Source organism: Syngnathus floridae, chromosome 6, assembly GCF_059516105.1.
Source record: "Syngnathus floridae isolate MCC-2025c chromosome 6, RoL_Sflo_1.0, whole genome shotgun sequence".
NCBI classification, from domain to species: Eukaryota; Metazoa; Chordata; class Actinopteri; order Syngnathiformes; family Syngnathidae; genus Syngnathus; species Syngnathus floridae.
Window position 1 is genome coordinate 12254477 of NC_142418.1, and position 26110 is coordinate 12280586.

Below are 26110 nucleotides of genomic sequence, written 5' to 3' on the forward strand. Positions count from 1 at the left end.
TGGGAATGCCACTCAAAAAAGCCCGAACCGAGATTCAAAGTCTAGTGTGGCTTTTAACTCAAGTAAAACAGTAACATGGGTAATTCAACTGTTAAAATATTTCTACTCAATTTGTTGTTTTTGCTAATGAGGGACAACCCCCTCTAGTGGCCAGCATATGTATTTCTAGTAAGCTTTCTTTTCTTTTCTTTTTTTGCTATGCGCATGCGTATTGGTATAACTTGCGAAGTTATCCGCTCGGACACGACCCCAGACCCCTGCACAGTCTTGGTTGTTTGCTGTACGTACCAGAAGGGAAGTACAAGGAAAAAAGCATCATGACTTGGAGGTTTGTATTTTGGTCTCGATTTTTTTCATGCACCTTTTAAAGGGGAGATCATTCTTATGTTTTTTTTTTTTTTTATCAGGATATATGTAACCTTCCTCTTAGGAGTCTTCCTCAGTGGACTGAATGCATCCAGGTACTGTACTGCAATTATTATTGACATTTTGTCAGAAGTGACACTTAAGTAGAATTCGCCCCCAGAGATTTGTGTTAAAATAAAGTACTTTAAAAAAGTAATCAAGTACAGATGGAAATGTACTTTTTCAGCAAGAGAGTATATTTTTAAAGGTCAAAATACACTACCTGTTTTGAAAATGGAGGTAATAAAAGGCAAACTTCACACAAAATTTGTAACTTCTTAGTGCCAATACTAGTAACAAATAAGTTGCAGTTTGTTTGTTTTGTTTTGTTTGTTTGTTTATCTGTTATACATCATGTCATAGGCTTGGACAGTTGTATTTTGGCAAACTAACAAGTAGAAAGTATGGATAACTTGACTTAAAAGTAGAAAATCATAGAAAGAAAAGAAATACTCAAGTAAAGCACTGATACCTGAAATAACTACTTGATCACAGTCACAACTTATTTGTACTTGCTAACTTTACCATTTTGTTGTACATGTTTGCAAAACAATATAATGCTGCTGAATATTCCCATGACAGACCGGTATTAAACCAAGAACTTTCCAACCTTTTCAACGAGCTCTGGAGACTGGATACGAATCGAATGACGCCTGGTGTAGATTACACCGTCTCTGTTCAAGTATGTAGACTCCACTGTGATTTTGTTTTTTTCCATGTTGATTACAAATACGTGTTTCTTTTTGTTTGTGCAAGGGCCGAGCAGAGTTCGTGAACCCTGGAAGTCAGACTGTACTTGATCATGCTTCTCTGCCGCTTTTCTCCAACGTCAATGAAGTCAAGATGAGCAACACCACCACCATCTCCAGTTAGTGACAACTTTGATACCATCATATTGGGTCAAAAGTGTGAGCGATGATGTTGATTCTAGTTTGTGAAAGGAAACTGGGCTCCATGTGGGCGTAAATATCTAATTCTACTGTATCAATGGCCCTTCAGGGCTTTTGAGGTTGCTGGATAACTACGAGAGGTCCACCGGCGTGGCTGAGCGAGTCACCGCCGTGGAGCGGGTAGAGACCAGCCGGTTCCTGGACGCCATCCTGGAGACAGAAGTCATGAAGGTACAGTTCATATATGGTTGGATGGTCTGTCCATGACTTCCTATCAGGGCTGAGTTTTGTAATCAAGGGCCACATTTGGTTTTTAAAATGGACCGGGCAGGTCAATTTTAGATTAGGTTAAAAAAGAAAAAAGTTAAAATTAGATAGTATGCAATCAGCATTAATAATAAAAAAAACTGTTTTGGAGGAAATGGCTAAATCCATGCAACAAATATTACAGAATGTTCTTTTTGGCCCTTTTGAATGGCTTCTTGGGTGAGGCTGCAGCTGTTTCAGCTTTTCACTGGAAACATTCCTTCACACACAGAGAACAGTAAACATGTGGAACATCTGTGTGCAGATGTGGAATGCTCCGTTCTCTCGGCCTCACTGCAAACTGGACTCATACCAGTGCTTGAAGAATTTGTGGGAGGGGGCTGACTATCGCTCTCTTTTTTTTCTTGTTATGTAATAGCGCTTGTTTTCATTAGGGTCTCGATTTAACTGAAGCCCATCTCAGTCGAGATTTATTTATTTATTTATTTATTTATTTATTTATTTATTTATTTATTTATTTATTTATTTATGTAACTTATGTAAATGTATTTATTTATTTGCAGCACACTCACAGATATCTGGTGAGTAAAGGACAGTCTTCATCTAACTTGAGACACTTTAAGAATCAGCTGCACCTGATCTGGTTTAACCTCTACCACAGACAGAGGAACACTGGGTAAGAGCATGACCTCGTGCATATTTTGAGACATAGAGTGAATTTGGATGCTTTATGTGGAGTAAGATAAGGTATGTCGAGATGTCATTAAACCCTGTAGCTGTCTATTATGTTGCCTGGCTAAAAAAAAAAAAAATTAAAGGGACACCCAAAATATTTGGAATTTACAACTCATGTTTGGAATCATTTTTGCAGGCCTGACTCCTGCGGCTTTGAGCATGTGTTTGTTGGAGAGATCAAATCTAGCAGTGAAATCACAGGCTTCCATAACTGGATCCAGTTCTACATGCAGGAAAAGGGCAGTCTGTTGGACTACAAAGGCTACAAGGCTAGACAACACGACTTGGTACGTCACAATAGTCTGTCTCTCGTCGCTATGGCTGTCACATGACCAGACGCTCGAATCCCTCTTAGCCCGACGAGGACGACCATGTCATGAGCCTCCAGTTCAGCTGGCACAGCGTCCTCAAACCCGTGGCCAGCTCCTTCATCGGCACCAGCCCCGAGTTCGAGATGGCCATCTTCACCGTTATCTTCCTCATGAACACGGAGAGAAGCACCACGGTACTGGTCAACATCGACCAGTGTCAAATGGAGCTGATGGTGGTCCGACACGGACGCTCCCTCGGCACCGCCTACCCCAAACTTCTCAGCAGCAACAGTAGACACATTAGGCAGCAGGCGTAATGATCTTCTGATTTTAATTCAGCTTTACTTTACTCTACAGTGTCCCACTGAGATGGTATAGCTCTTCTCGGGATACCAGGCCGAACAATAATAAAAATAAATAGACTAAAATGTAATGTGTTAAAATGCTGATTTAACCATTAAAGGTTTAGCAATAAAACAAGCATGTAGGCTTTTCTTTTCTTGCTTATATTTTCAGTTCATTCACAGTAACACCACATTTTTGTGAACATCACTTGCTGCTTAGTGATTCATTTTGTCACGTCTCGTCCCCAGCCGTGTTACTATGTGTCTAGGTTGTCATGGTTTCTGTCTGTCTGTGTACTCGCCCCTCCCTTCCTGTGTCAACTCACAAACTAATCACTAATCACTGTACTAATCACAGTCACCTACATCTCGTTACCTGTCTCGTATTTAAGTCCTGTCTGCGTGTTACTTCCGGTCGGATCATTGTGTTGTCGTTGTGTCTTGATGTCTCCATGTCCTGTTGTTTTCTTGTCTCACATTCCGGTCAGTCAGTCTAGTTATCGTTTTGTTAAGTCATATCAGTTTGCCGAGTCTGTCTTTTGAGTTCCCGTCAGTAAACCCTGCTCCAGCCGATCCGTGACACATTTGGCTGTGTGCTTCAATCCCCATTCAGTGACACTGTACAAGTGTGAATGGTTTTCCGGAAATGTGTTCTATGGTAGACTGGGCAACCAGTTAGGGTGTCCAAGAAGTCCTTCTTTTACCTTAAATCAGCTATACTAGACTGCAGCTCCTTGAAACCCTGATAAAGAGCCACAGAAAATAGATGGCGTTTTGGTGAATGCACCATTTGTAAGTAGCAACATTTAATGTCGAGTATTTGCTAGTATACATAATGTGTATATGTATGTACATATCTATACTGTGCTATTTTGTTTGTTTTAGCAACACTATTACAACCGTAAAAAGGCTTTGCTGCACAGATTCTCGTGTTTGTGCAAGATAAAATGAAACTGTCGGTGCAAACATGCTGCATGGAGTTTGCATGTTCTACCAATGCTTATTTTTCTCCTTTTATATTTGAAAATATTTACTAGAATTTAGGGCACTCAAAATGAAACACAGAAATCATTTGTATAGTAAACAATTTATCGCTGGCAGTACTTAATTGACTGTTCAGTCAGGTAATACAATTACTCCAGTTAGATGTCATTTCCACAAGCACAATCACCTTTGGAGGAGCACAATTGATTGTCTTGAGACAAAAAAATCATCTCAAATTGTGATAGAAAATAAAAGGCAGCATGCAAAGGCTTAATGTCATTGGATTTCCAACAAAAAAAAAAAAAAACAGCATGCCATGTTCTGTCAAATCAATTTCATACAAATCAACCAGGTAGACAATATTTTAGTTTGACAAGCCAACCCAAATATTAAGTCTTTAGTGTTTACTGGGATGAGTATGGAATTTAAGCGACAGAACAAAATATTCTTAGACACATATTCCTAAAAATACTTCTTAAAAACAAATATAATAATCAGCAACCAGTGTGTAGTTCATGTTAGATATGAGAAACAGTTGGGACCTTAACAGACCTGACGAACAAAAATAAAAACATGTAGATATGACAATTGACCTGAATTACCTCAAGAATGAGGTCAGCTTTTCAACATCTGGAAAGTTTCTTCCTAAAAATTGTAATGTTATGATATTCATCATCCCTGATTTAGTGACTATGGAGTGTTGAATCAAACATAAATCCAAATTTATTTAAAACTGTGCCGAATTTATAGTATGTCACACTAAATGAACACAAATGTAAAAGGCCACAGAAGCTCCTATAAATGCAAATCATGTTTAAAATTTGGGGAAAACACGATTCAAATTTTTTAAAAATATGGACAAATTTAAAGATCAAATTTGAATGACATATATGCAATATATCCATTCACCCTGCTTTGCCTCCTTGATCAAATTAACTGCACTCGGAATGCCTTCTTGGACAGCTAAAAATGATTTATCCGTAAACATTCTGACGATACAAAATTTATTGACAATTTCTTTAATTTAAAAAGGTACTTGAGCAGCAGCCAATTAGATAACACGAATGGATGTTACATGAGGTTAAAAGGTGTCAAAATGGCTGCTGCGCCCACGTTTGCGGCACGTACACACGAGCAAATAACAGAGCAGCTCAAATGACGAGATGAACAGCACAATAGACGAGACGAATTTTTCTGTATGTTGGTAAACTTGCCGCAGTCTAGAAGAGCACCTTCTTGATGTAGGCCACGGTGGAGACGTTGAGCAGCATGTTGACGTGCTCGTTCCCAGGAAGCTCGTGCAAGGTGACCGGCTGTTTCTGCCTCCCTACCCAGCGTTTGCACTGCATGGCGCTCAGCAGGTTGACTGTCCCGTCGCCCTCGCCCATCACCACGGTGGGATCCACGTCGGGGAACTTGGAGTTGTACTGGAAGGCTTCCGAGGTGGGAACGCCCGAGCCGTACAAGCAGTGGACGGGCACGCCCGGCGGTGTGAGGTCAAAGAGCAGCGACTCCGTATCCTGACGCATCAGCCAGCCGTCTTCGAAACCGAGGTCAAAGAACAGTCGCTTGTAGTCCATCACGGTATAGTTGGTGGTGGGGGTCTGGATCAAAACCTACATATGGATGGATCCGAGTATTAGGTTGGTCGGACTCTTTCTCTGGTGAAACAAGAGTGACACCATAGGCAGACTCCCAGAATTCTCATTCTTTCAGGTCTTTGTTTTCTCTTAAAAGGAAAATGTGGAAAGGAGAACTTCTATTTGCTGTCATTGGATTTACTATGTCATTATTTTGTTCTACTCTTAACGTTAACTTCTGATACCTGATTGCATAGTTGAGGTATTTGTGTCGGGTGGTGTTTCACGAGTCAACCACTGTGTTCACAGGTTATAAGGAATGCTTTAAATGTTTTTACGAGGACTGGCTTTTTTTCCATTACGCCTTGTGCCATAGAAGCAGCAGATTGTTGTGACGTCGTCGTCACACAAGCGTGGTGAGTTTTTCGAGCTCAAACGATTAATAAACAAGTGCGCACACCTTATCTTTAGGCCAGGTGTGGGAATAAGGAAGGAGCCAAGAGGTGGACACGGCGGTACGTTGCTGAGTGCGGATCTTCAGCGGTCTGATGACAGGAATGTTGTTATTGTCGCCTGCAACACAAACAGAAAAAGCCACCTTTGAGGAACTGGACGGAGACAGAGAGGAACAAAAGTAAGTCAACCCGAGTGATGTTTTGAATCATCTGATATTTTGGGTGGTGTGTCACGAGTCAATAATTGATTTTTTAATTTTTTTTCTTATTCTCTAACAGGCAAACCCAGTGAGTATTGTAAGCACACACAAAGGTGAGTTGGAGGAGTGTAACATCTAAAACATGCAGGATAGCAGCTTTCGAGGACTGGGTATGGTGATCCCTGGTTTTAGAGACTCCAATTACCCTAACATGCTTTTTTTTTAATGCCGGATAAAATCGAGAAACCCCAAGAAGAAGAAGAAGAAAAAAAAAAAAAGACAGGCATGTATGGTGCAGTTATACAAACGAAGGCCAAGACTCAAAACCCAAAAGCTCAGAACTGGCAGATGCGCTAAGGATTAGACTTGCCACCTCTTCATTATTTACAAATTCTCATAAAATATAACAACTAATAATAACTGTAGCAGCGGTTCAAACTGTCATAGTGGTCTGGTACCACCCCCGCCCAAAAAAAAAAAGTGTACGGTTTCTTCTCTCACCAGAGGTGATCACACGCAGTGTCTTGGCCACGCCAGCCCACGGAGCTCCCAGAGCGATGAACGCTTTAATGTGTTTGTCTTTCCAGGCTTGAGGTTGCTGGTTGAGGAAGTACAACATGTACATGTTGCCCATACTGTGGGCAATCAAAACCACGGGCCCGCCCGCGTTCTTCGCCATCTCCTCGATCATTTTCCGTAAAGCCACGAAGTAATCCTTGTTCTCATCTGTGAAGAAAGCAATAAGGCATCTCGTAAGTCAAAATTGAGGAGCTGATGGGCAAGTGTGCGTGTTGTGCTTACTGGGTGCTTTCCTCCAATCATAGGGGGCACCTCTCACGTCATCACCTCGAGTGTAGCCCCAGTCCACCAGTGCCTGTGCGATGTTAAAGAAATACATCCCTAAAAGGCAGAAGAGGGGACAAGCTGCTTTTAGTGGTATGGAAGCATTGGTATCTTTTCAAAGGCATTTTACTTCAAAGCAGTCACTTCATCAAAAAGATGCTCAGAATTGAAGATAGTGTTTCCTTGTTTAAAAGCCACAGTGAGATTGTTTTGTTAAATCGTCAAGGAAAGACAATTAATGCAATGAGTTGAGTAGATCACATCACGCTTATCAAGATTGTCGCATGTGATTAAGCAGCACAGAAAATGACCATTTTTAAACAGCTCAGTAATGCAATCACAAATCAGTGTTTGTGTGTATTCAATACTTATCACAGTCCGACAGACTCCATCAACGTGATGCGAAATACATCAATATAACGTCAATATAAAGTTGCAATATTTCCCCAATGCCCTTTTACAAAAACAATAAGACATTTGTTTTGTTTGTATAAAATAACTGCACCATTTCACGAAAACAACAATTTTAATTTGTTATAAAATAACAAATGAAGGCAATTTCAGCTACAGCACATGATGTTAAACGAACGTTCTTTTTTACACTCGTGCAACAGTTTACCAGGCAGCCCAAGTGGTAAATCCGGGTCCAGAAAGTAAAAACGCTACTGGAGTTTGGATTGCAAGCTCCCTGAGAAGAGGCTCCTGTGTCTCAAGGCAAACTGTGGCAGGCTTTTTTGTTTTCTGGACCTGAATTTGCCACCTCTGACACATTGTGAATTACAAGGACAACCGCAACATGTTTCGTCAGTGGACGTCTTGTAGGCTGACAATTTTAGGCAGAAGCAAATATGGCCGTACATAATTTTCTTTCTTGTGGTCCAGCCATTCATTTTATATCACGCGCACAGTATGTTGATAAATGATGACTGTTTTTGTGACTGTTTAATACTGGAAGCAAACTTTTATTCTTCCACACTCACCCACACCCTGTTTATTAGGGTCCAGATACTCCATCGAGGACGTCTGGCCAAATCCCGGCACACTGATGTTCACCCCGGGAGGCGATGAGGTGGTATGTGTGGTTCTGTTGTAGATCAGCCTGCAAACACACACAAACACACACACACACAAACACGATGTGAAAAAAAGCCCTTATGTAGGTGTTAGTTCTGCATCTGTGGTGAAAGACGTCACAAGAAGACAGGTTGACTGCATTTGCATCACCTTTTCTGGCAACATGTTCCGTTTTTTTGGCCTTTACTTCTGTTTCTGATTTGTGCTACTACAAGAAACATCGTTTCCTGCACAGCTGGGCTGAGATCTGTCTATGGGCATCCATCAAATAAAAATATTTCTCAACTAAAAATAGAGGAGAATGCAGAATGTTCTCATGAAGTACACAAATATCAATTCTATTTGCAGTATTTGATGCCGTTGTGAGAGACAAAAACATTTTAAATAAATAAATAGATGAGTCATACAATATTGTATAGCTGCACCAAACAAATGGAATGCAAAATTGCTCTTTTGAGGGACTAATAAAAGTTATGAAATCATAAACATTCTGAATAATATTAATAAGAATATTCTGGTATGCGTTTTCTGCACCCCTGACTTACATACTTGTTTTTGGCTTCACCCATGCCTCAATCAAACTGAACCTTGACACATTCAATGTTGATGATTTACCCTAAAAATTGAAATAGTTTTAGAACGCATGACACAGCAATTCCAAGATTACAGATTAACCTGCAACAGGAAGATTGTTAAGCCTCACCCATGCTTTCTTTAATAATCTTAAATGATAATCATTTTAAATGTAGTTTTTAGCCGTTTTTGTGAATGTATTTCCAAGTGTTAAAGATTGCCTTGAGCTTTGTTTGCATCAGCTCTCATTGGGAAAAGTGACCTTTGGAAGGATGAATGATTTGTGTCAACAAGACCAGCACAGCTAGGGTACATACAACCATTCAAAACATGTTTATAAATCAATTTGGAATCTTCATCTCACGAAACAAAAGTAAAGAAAAGCAGGATGGTCAGGGTTTAAGTTCCAAACGATCTGAATTGATTTATATTTGGAATGGAAATTTGGCAATTTAAAACGACATCAATTATAATACAGGGGAGGTGACATCAACCTTAATTCTATCAGATTTTTACATTTATTTTACCCACACAGCACTAGAACATGAACAACACTGAAAATTGCGTGGAATTGATTGTGTAGAACGCTAAATTAGTGGAACCGGTTATCTATTAAAGAATGAGTGCAAAAGCAAGAATTTAGGAAAGTAAGCTTTGGATAGCAGCATATTTGATGTATAGGTACCATACCTTATGTTGTCCATCCAACAGTCAATGGCAACAGGCGCAAGTTGCTCCAGGCTGAGCCATAAAGTAAAGAAGGAGTCTGTCTTCTTGTAACAAATGTAATGAACCACACTGGGTTTATCCAGCTTGGCCTCCAGTTGGTTTCCCAGGTCTCCCGGAACTGCAATCATCCAACAGACAAATAAGGTGTTGACTAGTGCACTCCATATTTACAAAAGAAATGATATGCAAAGGGCATATTATGATGATCAAGCTCGTCAGTATTATGTAAAAAGCAAAGCACAGCATTTTTTTTTTTATTTCATAGAAAAAAATATTAATGTCAGCCCTTTTTCACATTTGGAATTATATACAGCAGCAAGCAAACTTCATTTTCACGCATGTGCAAGATCTTGTCTGAATTTTGGATGATGCTCAAAAGATGTACTTTATCCAGCAGCTATTTTATCATGCAACGTGTTCTTTGGATGTCTCCAGCTACAGATCGTTTTCTGAGTTCGCATTGACATTTGACCATTGATGGCCATGAGTCCACGTGGCCATTTTGCCTCATAAACAAAATATGTATTGTTTTGCCTCAAAAACAAAACATTGATCGTTCATTTTCAACTGTTAGCTAACAATCAGTCACATATATTTCTTCATCATGAAAAGTTTGGTTTAGGTAAAAAAAATGGGAAAAAATTGGTTTGTGTAAAAAAAAAAAAACCCTAATGTTGCGAAAGTAGTCTGAGACATTCCGACACTAATTCAGTGGAGGAGGATGATACATGAATGATTGCCCAAACTTCAACCCTTGACAAAAATGATGGAATCACGTACTTGTCACAAAACTAGTCCACTATTGCCTTTGCTCAGCCCATTTATGTCATTGAGTATATAGTTTTTTTCCTTAATTTAATCGAGTGTTTCTTATCTAGAAAAAAGTTGCCCCTTTTCTGTCATGTCTGTGATCTGACTTTTTTTTCTACAAATTTAAACAACTGAATGAACATCCTCTGAGACTGGTGAGTACCCCCTTTTTTGGGGGGGGGGGAGGTTTTTTTTTTTTTTTTTGTGCTTATCAACAGTGTAGCAGCCAGACAAACTGTTACCCTGACCTCATGTCAACAGAATAAGTACACACGAGATAAGGTTTCCACTACTCAACCACAGTTGATCAAGTGGGTACGGAGAACAAGGATAGAATGGTAATGGTGTTTAAATTGGATTACTTTATAAACCTTCAATGAAAAGAGTCACATGACGTATCATGCAATTAAATGACGGGATTGGCTCAAATTTCCCCGAGGAATCTGATTGGCTGCATAAAAACCATCTCGTGATATTGCTGTAAACAGACGTCTCCAAATATAGAAAACGAGAGCACAAAATGTTTTACTTGCACCTTTTAATTTTCAGTGACTTTGTCTAATACAATTCGTAATGGTACGAAATGCACATAAACGTTGGACGCAATCCGTCGATGCTATGCGCAATAAAAAGTGTTAAGAAAACGACTGGAGTCGCACTTCTACAGTTCTACGTGATGCAAATATAATTGTAAAAACGACTGGCAATGTCTGCTTAAAGTTAGTCGAGACGATTATTTTACAAATCTAGATCGGTTAGTGCTTGCGTAATCACAAAATGTTGACAGGATCCGAAAATAAAACAACAGAAATTTTTCCTCACCCCTTTACTGTTTGGTAATTCTCTCGTTAGTCAAATGTTGACATTCAACAGTGGAGGTAAACAAAGACAGTGTAAAGCAGGGAAGTAGAGTAAACACTTACCGAGGACCACCGGAGGTCTCGGAGACTGGCACGGCTTGTTGCCCGCACATTTTCCCACAGGTTTGCAGGAGCTCCTTCCAGAAAACAGCCACAATAGCAAAGCGACACTGAGAAGCGAGAAGGCGGTCACCCGCGGTCTACCATCCATGACTTCCGATGTTTCATAGCCGAAGAGCCATTTAGCTTTTCTTCAAAGATGATAGCCGACGAAGTAACTTCTCCCGTCTCGTTTGTCGACCCTTTAATAGTTGGTGTTGTTTGCATAGAAGGTGAAGATGATGATGACGCGGTCACGAGATTCAAAGCAGAAGGGAGAGCAAGCTCATCTGGTAACGCAACCTCAGTCAAGGCCGAAGTCATCGAGCTCAGATGAGTCGAACCGTAACACTGCTTTTTGCTCCGTCACGAAATTACATCTTGGGTTTACAGTGGATAGCACAGTAAAACTGGATGGGTTCTTGGTAGTTACAGCTACAACACGTTTAGCATATTAAATTATTAAAAGCAAATTTCACAAAAAGAACTCTAAAATGCCAGTTAAAAGAACATCTTTATTCACAACAAAAAAATCATATGTTGAAAAGTTCAACGTTCAGAGTACTTATAGGGATATTTTTTCAATAAACTTGAGGTCAGGCATGCACAATTCATTGTTGCTGCTATTCCCAGGCCTGCTGCACGTGCTTTTTAATCAATATAACTTGAAAATAGTTTGCTATATCTGGCCAGACCTGACATCAACTTCTTTAGGCAGATCTGATTTCCCCTCTAAAATTTGCTGAATTTGATTGAGCACCTTTTCATTGAATACAATATCCAAGTGTGGTAACCCCCTGTATTCCGTAACATGCACAGGCTTCTCCTGCTGCCCAGCCCAATTTTTGCAAAGACTCATGCTTCGGCTGCCCACGGTGTCATCCCCATCGTCGTAAATAAAGTCTATGGGGTCTGCGTTGGGAAACCCCTCATCGTAAATATATGTGACTGGAGTGGGTAGTCCGACGCCATACATACACCAGACCTCAACACCAGGTGGGCGGAGATCAGCTGTCAGGTTCTTCGAGTCTTCACTCATGTACCTGAAACCAACCAAATGTTAGTCAGCTGTCAGATAGTTGATTTGATTTTTCCTTAACTTCTAGTGATGATATAGAAGGGTACATGACATTTTTGTTTTGCTATTACAAATGATGAAAAGGCAGGATAATCACTACTGCTTCATAATTGCAATTTTGGATGAATGTGTCAGGCATCTCCAAATCAAAAAGAGAATATTTCACAATACAAATGCATATGAGATAAATGTTGGTCTGCAGAACATTTTAAACTGAACTGGATGAAGTTCACATTGAAAAATGTCATATACAGAACGAATTTACCAGCCATCCTCAAAATTGATGTCTTGGAAAAAGCGCTGGTAGTCCTGTGTCGTGTAGTTAAAATTTGGTGTTGATATGAAAACGTGGTCTTTTGGCCACGCCTTCTCTGTTGGCAGCATCCATGGATTCGTTGTAGTCATCCTTTGCTCCTCTCGGATCTTAATGTTGGAAATCATTGGGAGGCCGTCATTTTCTCCTAAAAAAAAAAAACCCCAAACTTAGTTTTTAAACAGAACCTGTACTGACAAGGGAAAGCACTGAAATGCATGCCATCCAGTACCTGATCCCATGACTCTGAGTACTTTAACAGCGCCCCCCCATGGAGCCGCGAGGGAAATGAAGCCCCGAATGTACTTGTCCTTCCAGTCCTGAGGCTGATGGTTGAGAAAGTAGAGGACGTAGTGGCAGCCCATGCTATGCCCCAATAAGTAAACAGGCTCCTGGTACTGCTCATACATCTGTTCTACCAGCTCCTGCAACTTCATGAGATACTCTGCGTTCTCATCTGTCAGAGGGCGAGAAAAGGACATCTACAGTCATCCATCCATTGTTGTTGCATAGACTCCACAGTATCAAATGCCAATATTTTCTGATGATCATCTTACAACCCTCATATACTTGATATAGTGTGGTCTATGCCATAATGTTTTACCACTTACTCGGAGTTAATCTCCAATCATACGGGGCTCCACGGACAGTCTCATTCCGAGTGTAGCCAATGTTGACTAAATGCTGCACCATCGTGTGAAAATAACCTGCAAAACACAGAGCATCTCGTAACTGCAATATTACCCTTATGGAAATAAATACATTTCACAGTTTCATTTCAAAATAATGCACCCAATCAATTCATTTCTTTTTCAGTCTGTAGAGTTTACAGAACATCAATATAAATGTTGGCCTATGCTCTACAAATGTCAGTAGGAAATGTGTTTTTTTACGACTTTAATCTTTATAAATATCCACAATTTGACCAAAAGATTCATGCATCTCACCAGCCAGTTTGCTATTGTCGAGAAACTCAATGGGATAGGTTTGTCCAAACCCTGGCACCCGCACCTGCACCCCTGGCGAGTTGAATGATCGTCTTGCTGTCCTGTTGTAAACAAGTCTGAACGCAGACATGAGTTTCAGACAGTACTATAAACACACACACTCTAATAGGACTCCAGCAATAAAAATCACATGGGAAAATATCAAAATAATTTTCCAATGTCATTGATATCGGGGAGCAGCAAAAAAATCATCATCAACTATTTTCCGACAGTATTTTCCATGTGTGTGAGCAGAGAATAGGTGAAACGCATATGGGTCAGTGTTACCTAATGTTATCGATCCAGCAATCGACACCAATAGGCATGAACATATTGAGGTCAATCCACAAGGGGAACCAGTGATCTGTTTTCTTGTAGCACATCCAGTGGGCCAGCTGCTGCTTGTCTATCTTAGCTTCCAGACGGTTGCCCAAATTTCCTGGAACTGCAAAAAGAAGTCTGAGTGTCTGAGATGAGCATATAAAACGGCCAAAAGTGAAAAACAAGTCCCGTTGAGACTCCAATAATATTTGTTTTGCTGACAGTGTAACAGAAAATGCAGAGGATACAAATGCAACACCGTGATAGCATAGAGTCCATGCGTTGAAAATGTACATATTAATCAACTAATGTAGTTCATTTAGTTTAAACTCATGACTCAACATGTAAATGAACAGCTTGATCACAAACATTTAGTCAGTGTTGAGGTTTGTTTCACTAAACAAACAGCCGTGTGGGCCCCAAGCTCACAACACTTACCTCTGGCACACTACCACCCACATGATGTCCAGAAAGTACTTTATAATCTAATCTCTTTACAATGGGATCTTCAAAATGGAACACCTGAAAACTAGTGCTATTTGAATGTCAATTCTTCAGATTCATAGACTTGTGCATTGTGAGCATCTTAAGGGTTGTTTAAGCTTTTCTATTGACTTCTTTCAGAGACAGACATGCATTTTATTACTGTACTGCATGCATGATTTGGTAAAGTGGGTAGAAGTTAGCAAACAAACAAACAAATTTATAAACATTCAGTTAATATCCATTGATCCATTCTCTGTATGGTTTAACCTCACTCAGGTCAATGAATAATTGATAATTGCTATCTCTAATTCCAATAGTATTGCAGTGTTTTCCTTGAGTTCCTGCCTGACTTCCTGTTTCCTGACACTTTCTGTCTTGAGGCTATTTGAGGGCAACAATTTTGCCATGAATAACAAAAATCAACATGCAATAAATGAGACTCCTCAACTCATTTAAATTGACACCAATATGCCACAAGATTTTTATCCAAATGCAACTCCTCAACTCACTTCAACAAGTATGAACAATGCAAGTTAATAAACACTCTTAAAACAGTGGTATCAAAAAAACAAAAAACAATTTGGGTTAAAAATTGGACCGACACAAAACAAAATAATCTTTTTTTTTAATGGGTTGGTTTTTCTTTTTGCAAAATCACCAAAAATCGACCCAACTTCCTGGGTCGGTTCTATTTTTAACCCAGTGGGTTTAAAGGGGAATGAAGGAAACTTTTAGCGTGAAAACACTTTTTTTTTTAATTGTGTCAAGTTCTCAAACAACTGACAGCATGAATGGATTTTTACTTTTTATAAATGCAGTACATTTCAGTATCCTGTACTTTTCACAGTGGAAGGTTCACTTACCAATGATGAGTGGAGGTGTGATGTTGCTATGGTTTTGAGGTTTCAAATCGGGAGGGAAGACAACATTGAGGATCCAGAAACATGAGGTGTGATGAAGCCCCAGCAAAAGTCCAACAGTCAGCAAAGGCCAACTTTGTCCTAGGGAGCCCATTGTTCTTTAGTGTTCTTTCTTCCGGCTGCAATGTTGGCCGATGTCTCCTCTTGGGCTTGGCAACACTGCTGGCAGGGGCTTGGTTGAAAAAAAAAAAACTGGGGAAAAAAACTGAGACAAAAACAACAAAAATAAAATAAACGAAGTTAATATAACAGTAACCTTGCGAACAGTTTGTGGGCAGCCTTAGTTATTCTGGTTTGCGGGATGGCTGATGAATTCAACTGTGGCTTAATCACACACACACCTACGTACCCACAAGGACAAATAAATGAGTGGTGTTTTCATTGCACTATTGATTTCCACCTATTTATTTACGCACTGTTGGTTCTGACAAGATTACGGGAAAAGAATAACGTAATTGTTTCATGCGTCATTCTACAGCAGTTTATAAAACTTGACATTATAACTTACTGAAGACGCAACGTGAGGAAGGTGACTTGCAGAAGTTTTAATGCGGTACTTGTTGTCCCCTTGGTAGAATGAGTCCAAATGACAGTAGAGAAGAGTGTATGAACCCTCACCACTTTCCCCATAGCTGCTGTTGCCTTCAGGGTACTCCCAAAATTTCCCTTTTCATCAATATTCGTGCGTGGACGTGATTCAGTAGAACGTTTTATTATGTTATCCAGCGTGTATTTAATGCTTAATAAATTTTATTTATATGCTGATCACAAACTGTCTTTGAATTACCTGAACACATTTTAAACTCAGTGCTTACCGACCCTGTTCTGTGCTCTCCCGTTGATTATTTACACCGATGCACAGACGTGAGGTTACTACAAGGCAATAACCTATGGTTTATGTTCGGCCACTTTTTACGTAGGCTTTATATGACCACTATAGGGCATTTTCTCCCGCGTGATCATTAATGGCAAAATTGATATAATTGATAATATTGATTATCATGATACATGAATGTATACTAAATTGAGTTTTTAAAAAAGAAGAATGTCATTACTCTTGATTCAGAAAATTCACACATCAAAAATATATTTCTGGATCTTAGATGATTGCTCTCACAAAAGTGTGTGTGCGTGTGTGTGCGTGCACGCGTGTTTGCGAGCGTGTCGCTTTTCATTTTATATATATTTCGTGCATGCTGACACATTCAATATGGCGGAAAAGAGGACGTATGCCGGCAACCTAGGAATGTGCAGCCTTATTCATGTCTATGCGGGGCATCGTCGGTCGGTCTGCGCTGGATGCCAAAGCTAACTGCGAGCATCCTGGTGCTACAGGCTGAGGTTGAGGCTGTACCCATCAACATGGTTCAACTTGTGGGTTCCCTCCGAAAGGAGTTGGCTGACTCCCTCTCGACGTCCAAGGTGTTAGTGGTGGGAGCGGGAGGTATCGGCTGTGAGCTGCTCAAGAACCTCGTCCTCACTGGCTTCAAAAACATCGAAGTGGTCTGTTTGTTTGCCTATTAGCTTAGCCGGCTAGCGCGCTAAGTTCTTTGTGAACAGAATGGCTAGCGTGCTACCATGTGAAGTCTTTGTGCAACACTAAACCACTAATGTCAGACTTCTATTAGAAAATGAGGCACAAATATATTCATATATATGTTTATGGTTCGCTTCATCTTGTTGTACTGAATGTGTGGGAGCAATTACGTTCGTAAAATGTACGTACACACCGAGAGCTAGAGGTATTTTGGCGCCATTAACACGACTGTTAACTTCAAATGACGTATGCGATGTCTTTATTATGATTATAATCAATCTAAAGTTTAAGCCCCAAGGTCTTTTCAATGGCGTATTGAATCATATTTTGCCTCCATAGGACATATGGCTCACTGTGATCATAGATGTGGCAAAAGTACTCGCAATTTATTCTTGAGTAGAAGTGCTGATTTTTGACCAGTATAAAAATGATTACATTTCAAGTATTGGTTCAACTTTTGGACTTATGTGAATGTAGAGACTTTGATTAACCTATAAGTAACAATGAATTATTACTGGCAGTTATATGCACACAAAATAGTCTCACATAGTACTGAGATTGAAAAACAAATGACTATCAAAACAGCATACTGGTTCGTCTTTGAACAAAGTAAATCAATTTGGACATGAAAGCATTGCTCAAATGAAGGCTATTTTATTTTGGAGTGTAATTTTAGTTAATTTAGTTAACTTAATCGTTTCATACTTATGTAAATGAATTTACATTGGGAGTAAAAAGCTTTGCTAATGTTGTGAATTTAGAGACAGAAAAAGCTGAATTAAAATTAGATGTAGTTGTCATTGGGACCCGATCAATTTGGATTTTCTGAGGCCAATGATGATTTTTGAAAGGAAAAAAAAATACATTACAGATGTATTGGCTGATTAATTTAAAAAAAACCTCAATTACATGCACATTTTCACTCTCCAATTTTCTGCTAATTGTGGGTGTCACTTTTAAATTTAGATTTGGATGGATGGATGTTAAAAAATTAATAACCATGATTTTAGGTCGTGTACAATAGTGACAGCTAGGTCAATTCCTTGCACCATTTGTACTGCTCAGATAAGCATGACTAAAAAAAGATTTGCTTTTGAATTACAGGTCCATTGAATGGAGAGAATGTGGTTCATTATACCCAAGGAAAAGCAGTTCTTTACAGATGCCATTTATTTACAGATTAAATTCCAAGCTAATCACTAGTCAGACATGTAATTTTTTGGGGGGTTCAAAGTGGTAGCATATTCCTAATTTCATTCATGAGTACAATAAAGTTGTAGAAGGAAGAGTAATTCAAGTTAACGTTTAGATTGTCAACAGTTTATCTGAACACTGGGTGGCACCCACGTAAAAAAGAAATGTGACATGACACCATATCACAGTACTCTGCAGGGTGCCGTAATTATTTCAACATTTCCCGAAAAATAAGTAAAAATTGCCTTAAATAGTAGACACGCTTGTCTACATCATACGTTGCTCCCTGGTTCACTCTCCTTCGTGTCTCTGTCCCCAAGATCTTGATCCGGTACTCAATCGTAGTTGACCTCTCTCACTCTTTGTCATTTGTGTTTTTCACGTTGTGTTGTCATCTGTATAAATTTCCTCATATCTATGTGTTGAGATGATTTAAGACGTTGTTGCATGCGATTTATGAAATAATTTATCTTTCAGATTGACCTGGACACAATTGATGTCAGCAATTTGAATCGCCAATTCCTCTTTCAGAAGAAGCATGTTGGCAAGTCTAAAGCACAGGTAAGTGGCATCTTGAGATACCTGCCATTGGAACGATGCACAGTTGCTGGATTTGTGCTCCAGTAACTTCAGATTGTGTGTTTGTATTTGCCAGGTCGCCAAAGAGAGTGCCTTGCACTTTTGCCCCTCTGCAAATATCACCGCCTACCATGACAGCATCATGAAGTAATTGTCTTTATTGTGTATCCATTTTGCTCCACAAATACCATTTGTGCAAATTATAGATTTAAAGGGGAGCAATTTTTTTTGTCCAACAGTCCTGACTACAACGTGGAGTTCTTTAAAGATTTTATCCTGGTGATGAACGCTCTGGATAACCGAGGTGGGCACGCCTGGGCTCAGTGGTGTGTTTTCCGACTTTCTCAAGATGATGAGGATATTAATTGACTTTTTACGTCCGCAGCTGCTCGCAACCATGTGAACAGGATGTGTTTGGCGGCTGACATCCCTCTCATTGAGAGCGGCACAGCAGGATACCTCGGACAGGTTACAGTAATCAAGAAGGTGCTCACTTACTGTCCCTTCTCTGAAGATATACTGTTCCAATATCTGCTGTTGTGTTGTCAAATGAAAACATGCAAGCAAGTTTATGTCAAAGTATCCTAAAATAGGACATTCGAACAGTGCAGAAAATATCCACAAACATAAATTGATGATCGTTCAGTCACTGGTTTGTGCCTTAAAATGTCATAAAATAGTCAAAAATATTGATTATTAAATATTGATTGAACACAAAGGTCTGCTATCATAAAGGACTACATAAATCTGAGAATATTTACAGTTGAGAGGCTGAAATTTTGAGGGTTTTGACGAAATTTAAGGAAGACATGTCTAAGCAATGAATCGATCAAAAATCATTAGCAATTACTATAATTGATTAGTTGTTGATCAATTAATACACTTGTAGAATTTAGTTTAATACTTAAGCCATTTTGTTCACCTTTCTCCCTCAGGGAATGACGGAGTGTTACGAGTGCCAACCTAAACCTGCCCAGAAGACCTTCCCAGGTTGCACTATAAGAAATACACCATCTGAACCCATTCACTGCATTGTCTGGGCAAAGTATCTCTTCAAGTGAGTCTCATTCAGCGATCAATGATGCATGACTTTTGACCAAAACAAAGGTACTATACGCTTATCATCAACTATTGAATGGGTGACCAAAGGTGTTCTTTTCCTTTGTTCTATTCCAGCCAGCTGTTCGGGGAGGAGGATGCTGATCAAGATGTGTCTCCCGACACAGCCGATCCAGAGGCTTCATGTGAGTTGGAGCATTTCCATTTTTAACAACATTCATTAAGACACGTTGATTCGTACTGACTCATTTAGGTGTGTATCTTGCTAAATCTCTGTTGGGTGGTTGTTGAAAGCCTCGAGAGAATGCGAGTTTTCAACTTGAGAGTGTAAAAATTGTGTTGTGCAATACAGGGAACCCTGAAGAAACGGCAGCTCGTGCCACGGCCGCAGAAATGGATGGAGATGTCAAGCGCGTCTCTACCAAGCAGTGGGCACGCCGCAATAGATATGATGCTATCAAACTCTTCAACAAGGTACCAACTATCAGCCATGCAACTAGCAAACATTGACGAAAATATTCACAAGACGCAGCTTGAGTAATATCTTTGTCCACATAATTTGGTTCTTCTCTTTTACCTGTTTGGCTTGGTGTAGTATTTAGTAGAACCAAAGTAAGGTAGTATATCAACTGTGGGATGCTAACCTTGCTTCAGTTAAAGTGAATTGAGTGTCACTGCTAATCTGATCTCATTGGCTCTGTTCTCCAGCTTTTCAAAGATGACATCATGTACTTGTTAACGATGGACAAGTTGTGGAAGAAGAGGAAAGCTCCTACGCCACTGGACTGGCAGCAGCTGGAGAACGCTGGTGTGTTGATAGCTTTTTGGGGGGGGTCACTGATCATTCAGGTAGCTGTTGCATTGATAGCTTTTTGGGGTGGGTCACGGATCATTTAAGCAGCTGTTGTAACTCCCTTAACCAAATATATGAAAATACTAAATGGTGATGGTGTCTTTCAGTGTTCTAAGACACTGTGTGTTAGAGTGACTTTGGTATTATTTTGCACCCAGGATGCCCTCGGGAGGAGTCCCCGGGTTCAGGTTTAAAGGACCAGCAGGTTCTCGGTGTTTGGGGCTACTGTAAGCTATTCCGAGAAAGCGTGGAGACCCTCCACTCACTGTTGGCTGAGAAAGGAGACGGTGCAGAGCTTGTCTGGGATAAGGTAACACGTTTCCAAATAGCGTTCATATTTTCACGTTTGTTGTGAAATACATTTGACATAAAGCTTGCATACATTTAAAAACATTTGGATGCATCAAATAAAAAACCCAACTGCGCGAACAAACAAATTGCGTTCTCACCCTGGGTTAAAATGTATTTAGACCTATCAATGATTAAATGATCTCAAATTAAATCAAAGTAGAATTCAGTTAATTCAGTAAAAGCTTCTTACTCGTAACAAAATTAACAAATTGAAGTTGTTTGGTGAAATAGCTTGTAGTTGTCTACATTCGTGCACTTATCTTGGTCTTACCACACAATAGCACACATTACATTCCCCACTTTTGAAATTCACTGTTGCTGTGTTTTGTGTGACTTACGTGACAATAGTCCCTGCTTGTCTTGTCAGGATGATCCTCCTTCCATGGATTTTGTTACTGCAGCAGCAAACCTCCGAATGTACATCTTCAGCATGAGCATGAAGAGTCGCTTCGATGTCAAGTGTAAGTTGGTTTTTTTTTTTTTTTTTGCTTCCACGTGGCACCCTCTGGTGAAGAACATATGCATTTAACTGGATTTGTTGTACCAGCCATGGCAGGTAACATAATCCCGGCCATTGCCACAACCAATGCTGTCATCGCCGGACTCATTGTGCTGGAGGCACTCAAGATTCTGGCAGGGGAAATAGAATCCTGCCGCACGGTGAGTTCATCCATCACAACTAACAACATAAAATCTTGTTTGACAAAAATTACTTTTGCCATTGGCTTTTACATTTTCGAAGTATTTGTATTAATCTGTTTCTTTTTCTTTTAAATTGAGTTGAAATCGCAGTATCTGTCAGAAAAAACGAAATACAGTTTTTTTCTTAAACTTTCAGCCCTAGGACAAATTGTCTTCCATCTTTAAGTGCAATATATTTGAATTGAATTGTTTAACTTCATTTTTCTTTTTCCTATGTTCAAGAACACTTGGGCCCACTACATGACTGTATTTAATGTTTGTCTTAATGGTGGGACTTGGGGAGCAAAGTATTTTATTTTTTTGTGGTACTGTAGGCAAAAAGTAGAAAACCACTGGTAGATGTTCCAAACCTGAGCTTTATAATTTATTGGAACGAGCCAAAACCTGTCATCCCTCTGTCTACGGTGTCCTCATTACTCTTTCCCTAGTCACAAACAAAATGAGTGATCGAAGATTGCTAATATTGTTTTGTTTGTATCTCATATCCAGATCTTCTTGAACAAGTGTCCTAACCTCAGGAAGAAGTTGCTAGTTCCATGCATCTTGGACCCACCTGGGGCCAACTGTTACGTGTGTGCCAACAAGCCTGAAGTGACTGTCAAAGTTAACGTCCACAAAACAATGGTTCTCTCTCTACAAGACAAGGTGATTGGTGAAGACAATGTCACTCAAAACCTAGCAAACTAGTGCCTGTGCAAGGAACTCTTGATTGGTGGTTAGATATCTTACAGGGGGGCTTGCAGTGGTTTCGGTTTACAAGGTTCCTAATGGCACACAATGGGATAGTTTGCGCAGAAGGCAAACTCAGTTTGCTCCGTACTTGATTTATATGTATAGCAGCTAGCCTTGTGTTTGTCATACTCCAGTGAAACCTCTCCTTATGAACTTAATTTGTTCTGTGATCGGGTTTGTAGGTAGAAAAGTTCTAAGTAGGAGCAATTTTTTCCATAAGAATGAATGCAAAAAGTGGGGAAAAATAGAACATCAAGGCGATAATGTGTTGGCACATACCTGGATTTGAATAATGTTTTAAAATTTCCATTCACACTTTTAATACCAGTGCAGGGTGTGCACAGACAAAATTATCTAAATTAGCCCTAACCCTAACCAAATATTTTCTTTTGTTGTGAGAATATATTTAGGTCACTGATACTGGCAAAACTCGGTAGCTGGTTATCAATAAGATAACAGCTTTGGGGCTTCCCCATTGCTGATTGCATTTGCTGATAATGCAAAATCTTGTGTTCCATTTCATTTTTTTATCTTCATGCATTTTGTTGTTGTATGCAGATTCTAAAGGAGCGGTTCGGCATGGTAGCGCCAGATGTTCAGATAGAAGATGGAAAAGGGACAATACTCATCTCCTCAGAGGAAGGAGAGACTGAAGGTAAACACTGTTGGTCCATTTTGTTCAAATTAGTCAAAGTGGTGCTGTTTTGAGCCATATCGTTCCAATGAATGTACAAAACTAAACTCTGACTTTTAATGTCTTGCTTTCTTGTATAATAGCCAACAACAGCAAGTTTCTTTCTGACTTTGGCATTCGTAATGGCAGTCGACTACAAGCTGATGACTTCCTCCAAGACTACACACTCCTCATTAATGTGTTGCACAGGTATGTCACCTGTACAGTGTGAAGCACACCTTTAGTATTGTCCTTGTTTTTTGATTTATAAAAAAAAAAAATAATAATAATAATGTGTGTTTTCACCGGTAGTGAAGATCTCGAGAGGGATGTAGAATTTGAAGTGGTTGGTGAAGCTCCAGACAAAGCACCCCCACCCCAAAACAACCAGGGAGAGGTGCACAACATCGCCAACGGCAATAATGATTCGGCCCAGCCGTCTACCTCCTCTAAAGGTTGGTAACAATTTCTTCTTTCTTTTGTTCTTTCTTTTTTATTTCTTTTCATGTCTCAGATTTTTAAATTGTGGGAAAAAAAATAAATGTAAAATAATGATGCCCACAACCATTTTTTGATTGCCTATTGAAAAAGAATTAATGATGCATGAATTTCTTTTGCACTTTATCATGTTAGTAAGCATGTCCTCCACCTTTCAGTTCCAGCAGAGGATGATGACGTTATGGTTGTGGACTCTGATGAGGATGCTGATGCTGAGGCATCGTCCAGCTCCGCAGCAGTCACAAGCACCACCAAGAGGAAGCATGCAAGTGCAGAACCTGGCGAAACTCCCACCAAGCGCCCACGGACAGACCAGTCAAGTGCAGAAGCAGACCATGATGATAATGATGATGACATCATCGCTTTGGACTAAACTTGCCTCTCGGTTCCTGGAGGATCACGAACTACTGCAATTTTGTATCAAGGCAGACAGTAAACTTAAACACATTTTACAAAGAGCAATTCTCAGCTTTTGTTTTGTTTCCTTCCTCCAGGCAGTTTTCATACTCTCCCTGGTATTATCAGATGATTTTGTAAATACATTCTTAAAATATTTGGCTATTTGTTATCGTTTGTTTCTAGTAACTATAAAACAACATGGTATTCAAACAAAAAACAAAATATGTTTTGGATTTTTTTTGGTATTTCTTGAGATGTCAATTCTATTTCTCATGCTATTTAGGTCGGGTTATGTGCGTTGTCAACAGACAAAAGAAATATTGTTTGAACCAAAACCATTTTCTTTGTATGTAATATTTAATGATATGATGGGAGAAAAACAGACTTGGTGGTGTTTTTAACAGAAGCGTAAAGAAAGACAAGCTTCAGATCTGACCTCAGGTGGTAGGGCATGAAGGCGATGTGTGTTACCTCTTCTGTACATCTGTTTGTTCGTCGTGGTATTGATGCCATCTGCAATGTCGGCAGTTCTTTGCCAGTCCAATATAACAATTGCGAAGCATTACAGCAGTGTATTATTTGAATTTAGCATTGCCGCCTTAACTGAGAGGTGAACAAGTGAGTTTTTTGAAATCGAATGTTGCGTTGTCATCAGGGCTCTTTTAAGGTCACAAATGTTGGCCAAGCGTTCACCAGACTTTTGGGAAAGTTTGCAATCTTGAATGAACCTTACAAACTCCGACTCAAACGCACAGTTTACTACCTTTACCAGCAGTCGAAAAATTTCATCCCTCACTGCGACGGCCTCTGATGATACATGGTGCCTGGTTGTTTTGAATAAATGTCAAATTTGTTTAAAAAGTTGAAAATTAAATTCACTCAGCTCAATTAAAGTTACACGTTTGCTCTGGAGGATTGCAGACGAGATGTCTGCACCAGTGACCTACCTATATATACACGGATTATTGAAAATGTCATACTTCATTGTGATCACGTTTGTTGGAAGGCCTTGAAAGACTTTTTGGACCAATAAACTTGGAAAAGACAAATTTATAAGCAGACTCTTTGTGTCTGTCTTTGTTATGAAAAGGCTCAAAGAATGTTGGTGGGTGTTCATTTTATCTGTCACTGAATTCTTTGAGAAAAATATCATTTTATCTGATGACTTCTATCAGATATGACAGGTGTCCAATCCGCAAGGTGTGCCATTCTGCCAACATCAGATGAATCTGTTTTGTATACATTTATTCTATTCCAGTAAATATTTACAGTGTTAAAGGATTAAAATTCAGATTTGTACAGAATGACAATAGCAACCAGGATGAGCAAGTGATGAGTAGCACTTCTCATAGAGAAGACTCAAAAGGTGTTGTGTACGAAAGGTTTATCAGCACTATTGATGGTTTTCTTTTTTTAAATTTCATTTTGGACTACAAATTAAAAATTCAAGATATTTCAATGTCCGCCAATTATACACGGATTTGTGCCATTTGCAGGCACATAAAAGTGTTTTAATATCTACTTATATATATAAAAAAAAAAAAAAACTTTTCCTCACCCCCCGTGGGTGGTCTCTTTTTCCCTTCAAGCTCGGGTCCTCTACCAGAGGCCTGGGAGCTTGAGGGTTCTACGCAGTATCTTTGCTGTTCCTAGTACTGCACTTTTCTGGACTGAGATGTCAGATGTTTTTCCTGGGATCTGTTTCCCATATATATATATATATATATATATATATATATATATATATATATATATATATATATATATATATATATATATATATATATATATATATATATATATATATATATATATATATATATATATATATATATATATATATACTTAGTATATAATATATAATATATATATAATATATATATATAATATATACTTTCATCACTGCATGATAGACACGGCTTAATGCACTTTCACTGGGGCTTATACTGACCTATACTACAACTTAAAATAATTTTGTGGATTTGTAATGACACTCAGTACATAGTACCTATATAATATAAAAGTTTTGAGTGAGTTGGTTGTGAAAAAATCCACAAAATAAATTATTGCACTTTGCTGTTCGGCAGTCGTATGCTGTCCTTGAATTGTAGTTTTTATGCCATTTGTGTTGGGAAAAAAAATCACTTTTTTTTAATGATGATTAAAACCCTCTTTTAGGCAAGCATTGACAAAATGTATTGTGAAAAAATGGAATACGTATATGTTTGATGTCTATGATGTAATGATAAAAAATCAGACGTGCTCATTTT

At 39.2% G+C, this 26110-nt stretch overlaps 4 protein-coding genes and 1 long non-coding RNA gene across 5 annotated transcripts; 3 read left to right on the plus strand and 2 right to left on the minus strand.

The window, feature by feature from the left end:
- The first annotated feature begins 191 nt into the window (after positions 1–191).
- On the plus strand, positions 192–3088 carry endouc (endonuclease, polyU-specific C). The gene is made up of 8 exons (XM_088377967.1): positions 192–328; positions 408–461; positions 988–1087; positions 1162–1273; positions 1405–1526; positions 2126–2238; positions 2434–2584; positions 2653–3088. The coding sequence occupies exons 1-8, from the start codon at positions 318–320 to the stop codon at positions 2923–2925; spliced, it is 936 nt and encodes a 311-aa protein (XP_088234093.1). The 5' UTR covers positions 192–317; the 3' UTR covers positions 2926–3088.
- Positions 3089–4020: 932 nt separating this feature from the next.
- On the minus strand, positions 4021–11477 carry pla2g15 (phospholipase A2, group XV). Its single transcript, XM_088377966.1, has 7 exons — positions 11124–11477; positions 9352–9508; positions 7995–8113; positions 6973–7071; positions 6673–6897; positions 5977–6089; positions 4021–5552 (listed from the first exon to the last, which is right to left on the minus strand). The coding sequence occupies exons 1-7, from the start codon at positions 11269–11271 to the stop codon at positions 5157–5159; spliced, it is 1257 nt and encodes a 418-aa protein (XP_088234092.1). The 5' UTR covers positions 11272–11477; the 3' UTR covers positions 4021–5156.
- On the plus strand, positions 5017–8863 carry LOC148396574 (uncharacterized). Its single transcript, XR_015858945.1, has 5 exons — positions 5017–5579; positions 5988–6150; positions 6251–6923; positions 6996–7107; positions 8013–8863. It is a non-coding gene; the product is annotated as an uncharacterized LOC148396574 (long non-coding RNA).
- Positions 11478–11654: 177 nt separating the features above from the next.
- lcat (lecithin-cholesterol acyltransferase) lies at positions 11655–15925 on the minus strand. The gene is made up of 8 exons (XM_088377964.1): positions 15772–15925; positions 15207–15468; positions 13825–13981; positions 13498–13613; positions 13162–13257; positions 12783–13007; positions 12503–12698; positions 11655–12202 (listed from the first exon to the last, which is right to left on the minus strand). The coding sequence occupies exons 2-8, from the start codon at positions 15355–15357 to the stop codon at positions 11839–11841; spliced, it is 1305 nt and encodes a 434-aa protein (XP_088234090.1). The 5' UTR covers positions 15358–15468; positions 15772–15925; the 3' UTR covers positions 11655–11838.
- A 617-nt stretch (positions 15926–16542) lies between these two features.
- On the plus strand, positions 16543–24896 carry uba2 (ubiquitin-like modifier activating enzyme 2). The gene is made up of 17 exons (XM_088379486.1): positions 16543–16766; positions 18472–18555; positions 18650–18720; positions 18813–18877; positions 18959–19059; positions 19509–19630; positions 19750–19817; positions 19985–20106; positions 20341–20440; positions 20644–20795; positions 21204–21297; positions 21384–21496; positions 22028–22183; positions 22829–22925; positions 23048–23153; positions 23256–23398; positions 23600–24896. Exons 1-17 carry the CDS (start codon positions 16563–16565, stop codon positions 23812–23814), a joined length of 2013 nt encoding a protein of 670 aa, XP_088235612.1. The 5' UTR covers positions 16543–16562; the 3' UTR covers positions 23815–24896.
- Positions 24897–26110: the final 1214 nt, after the last annotated feature.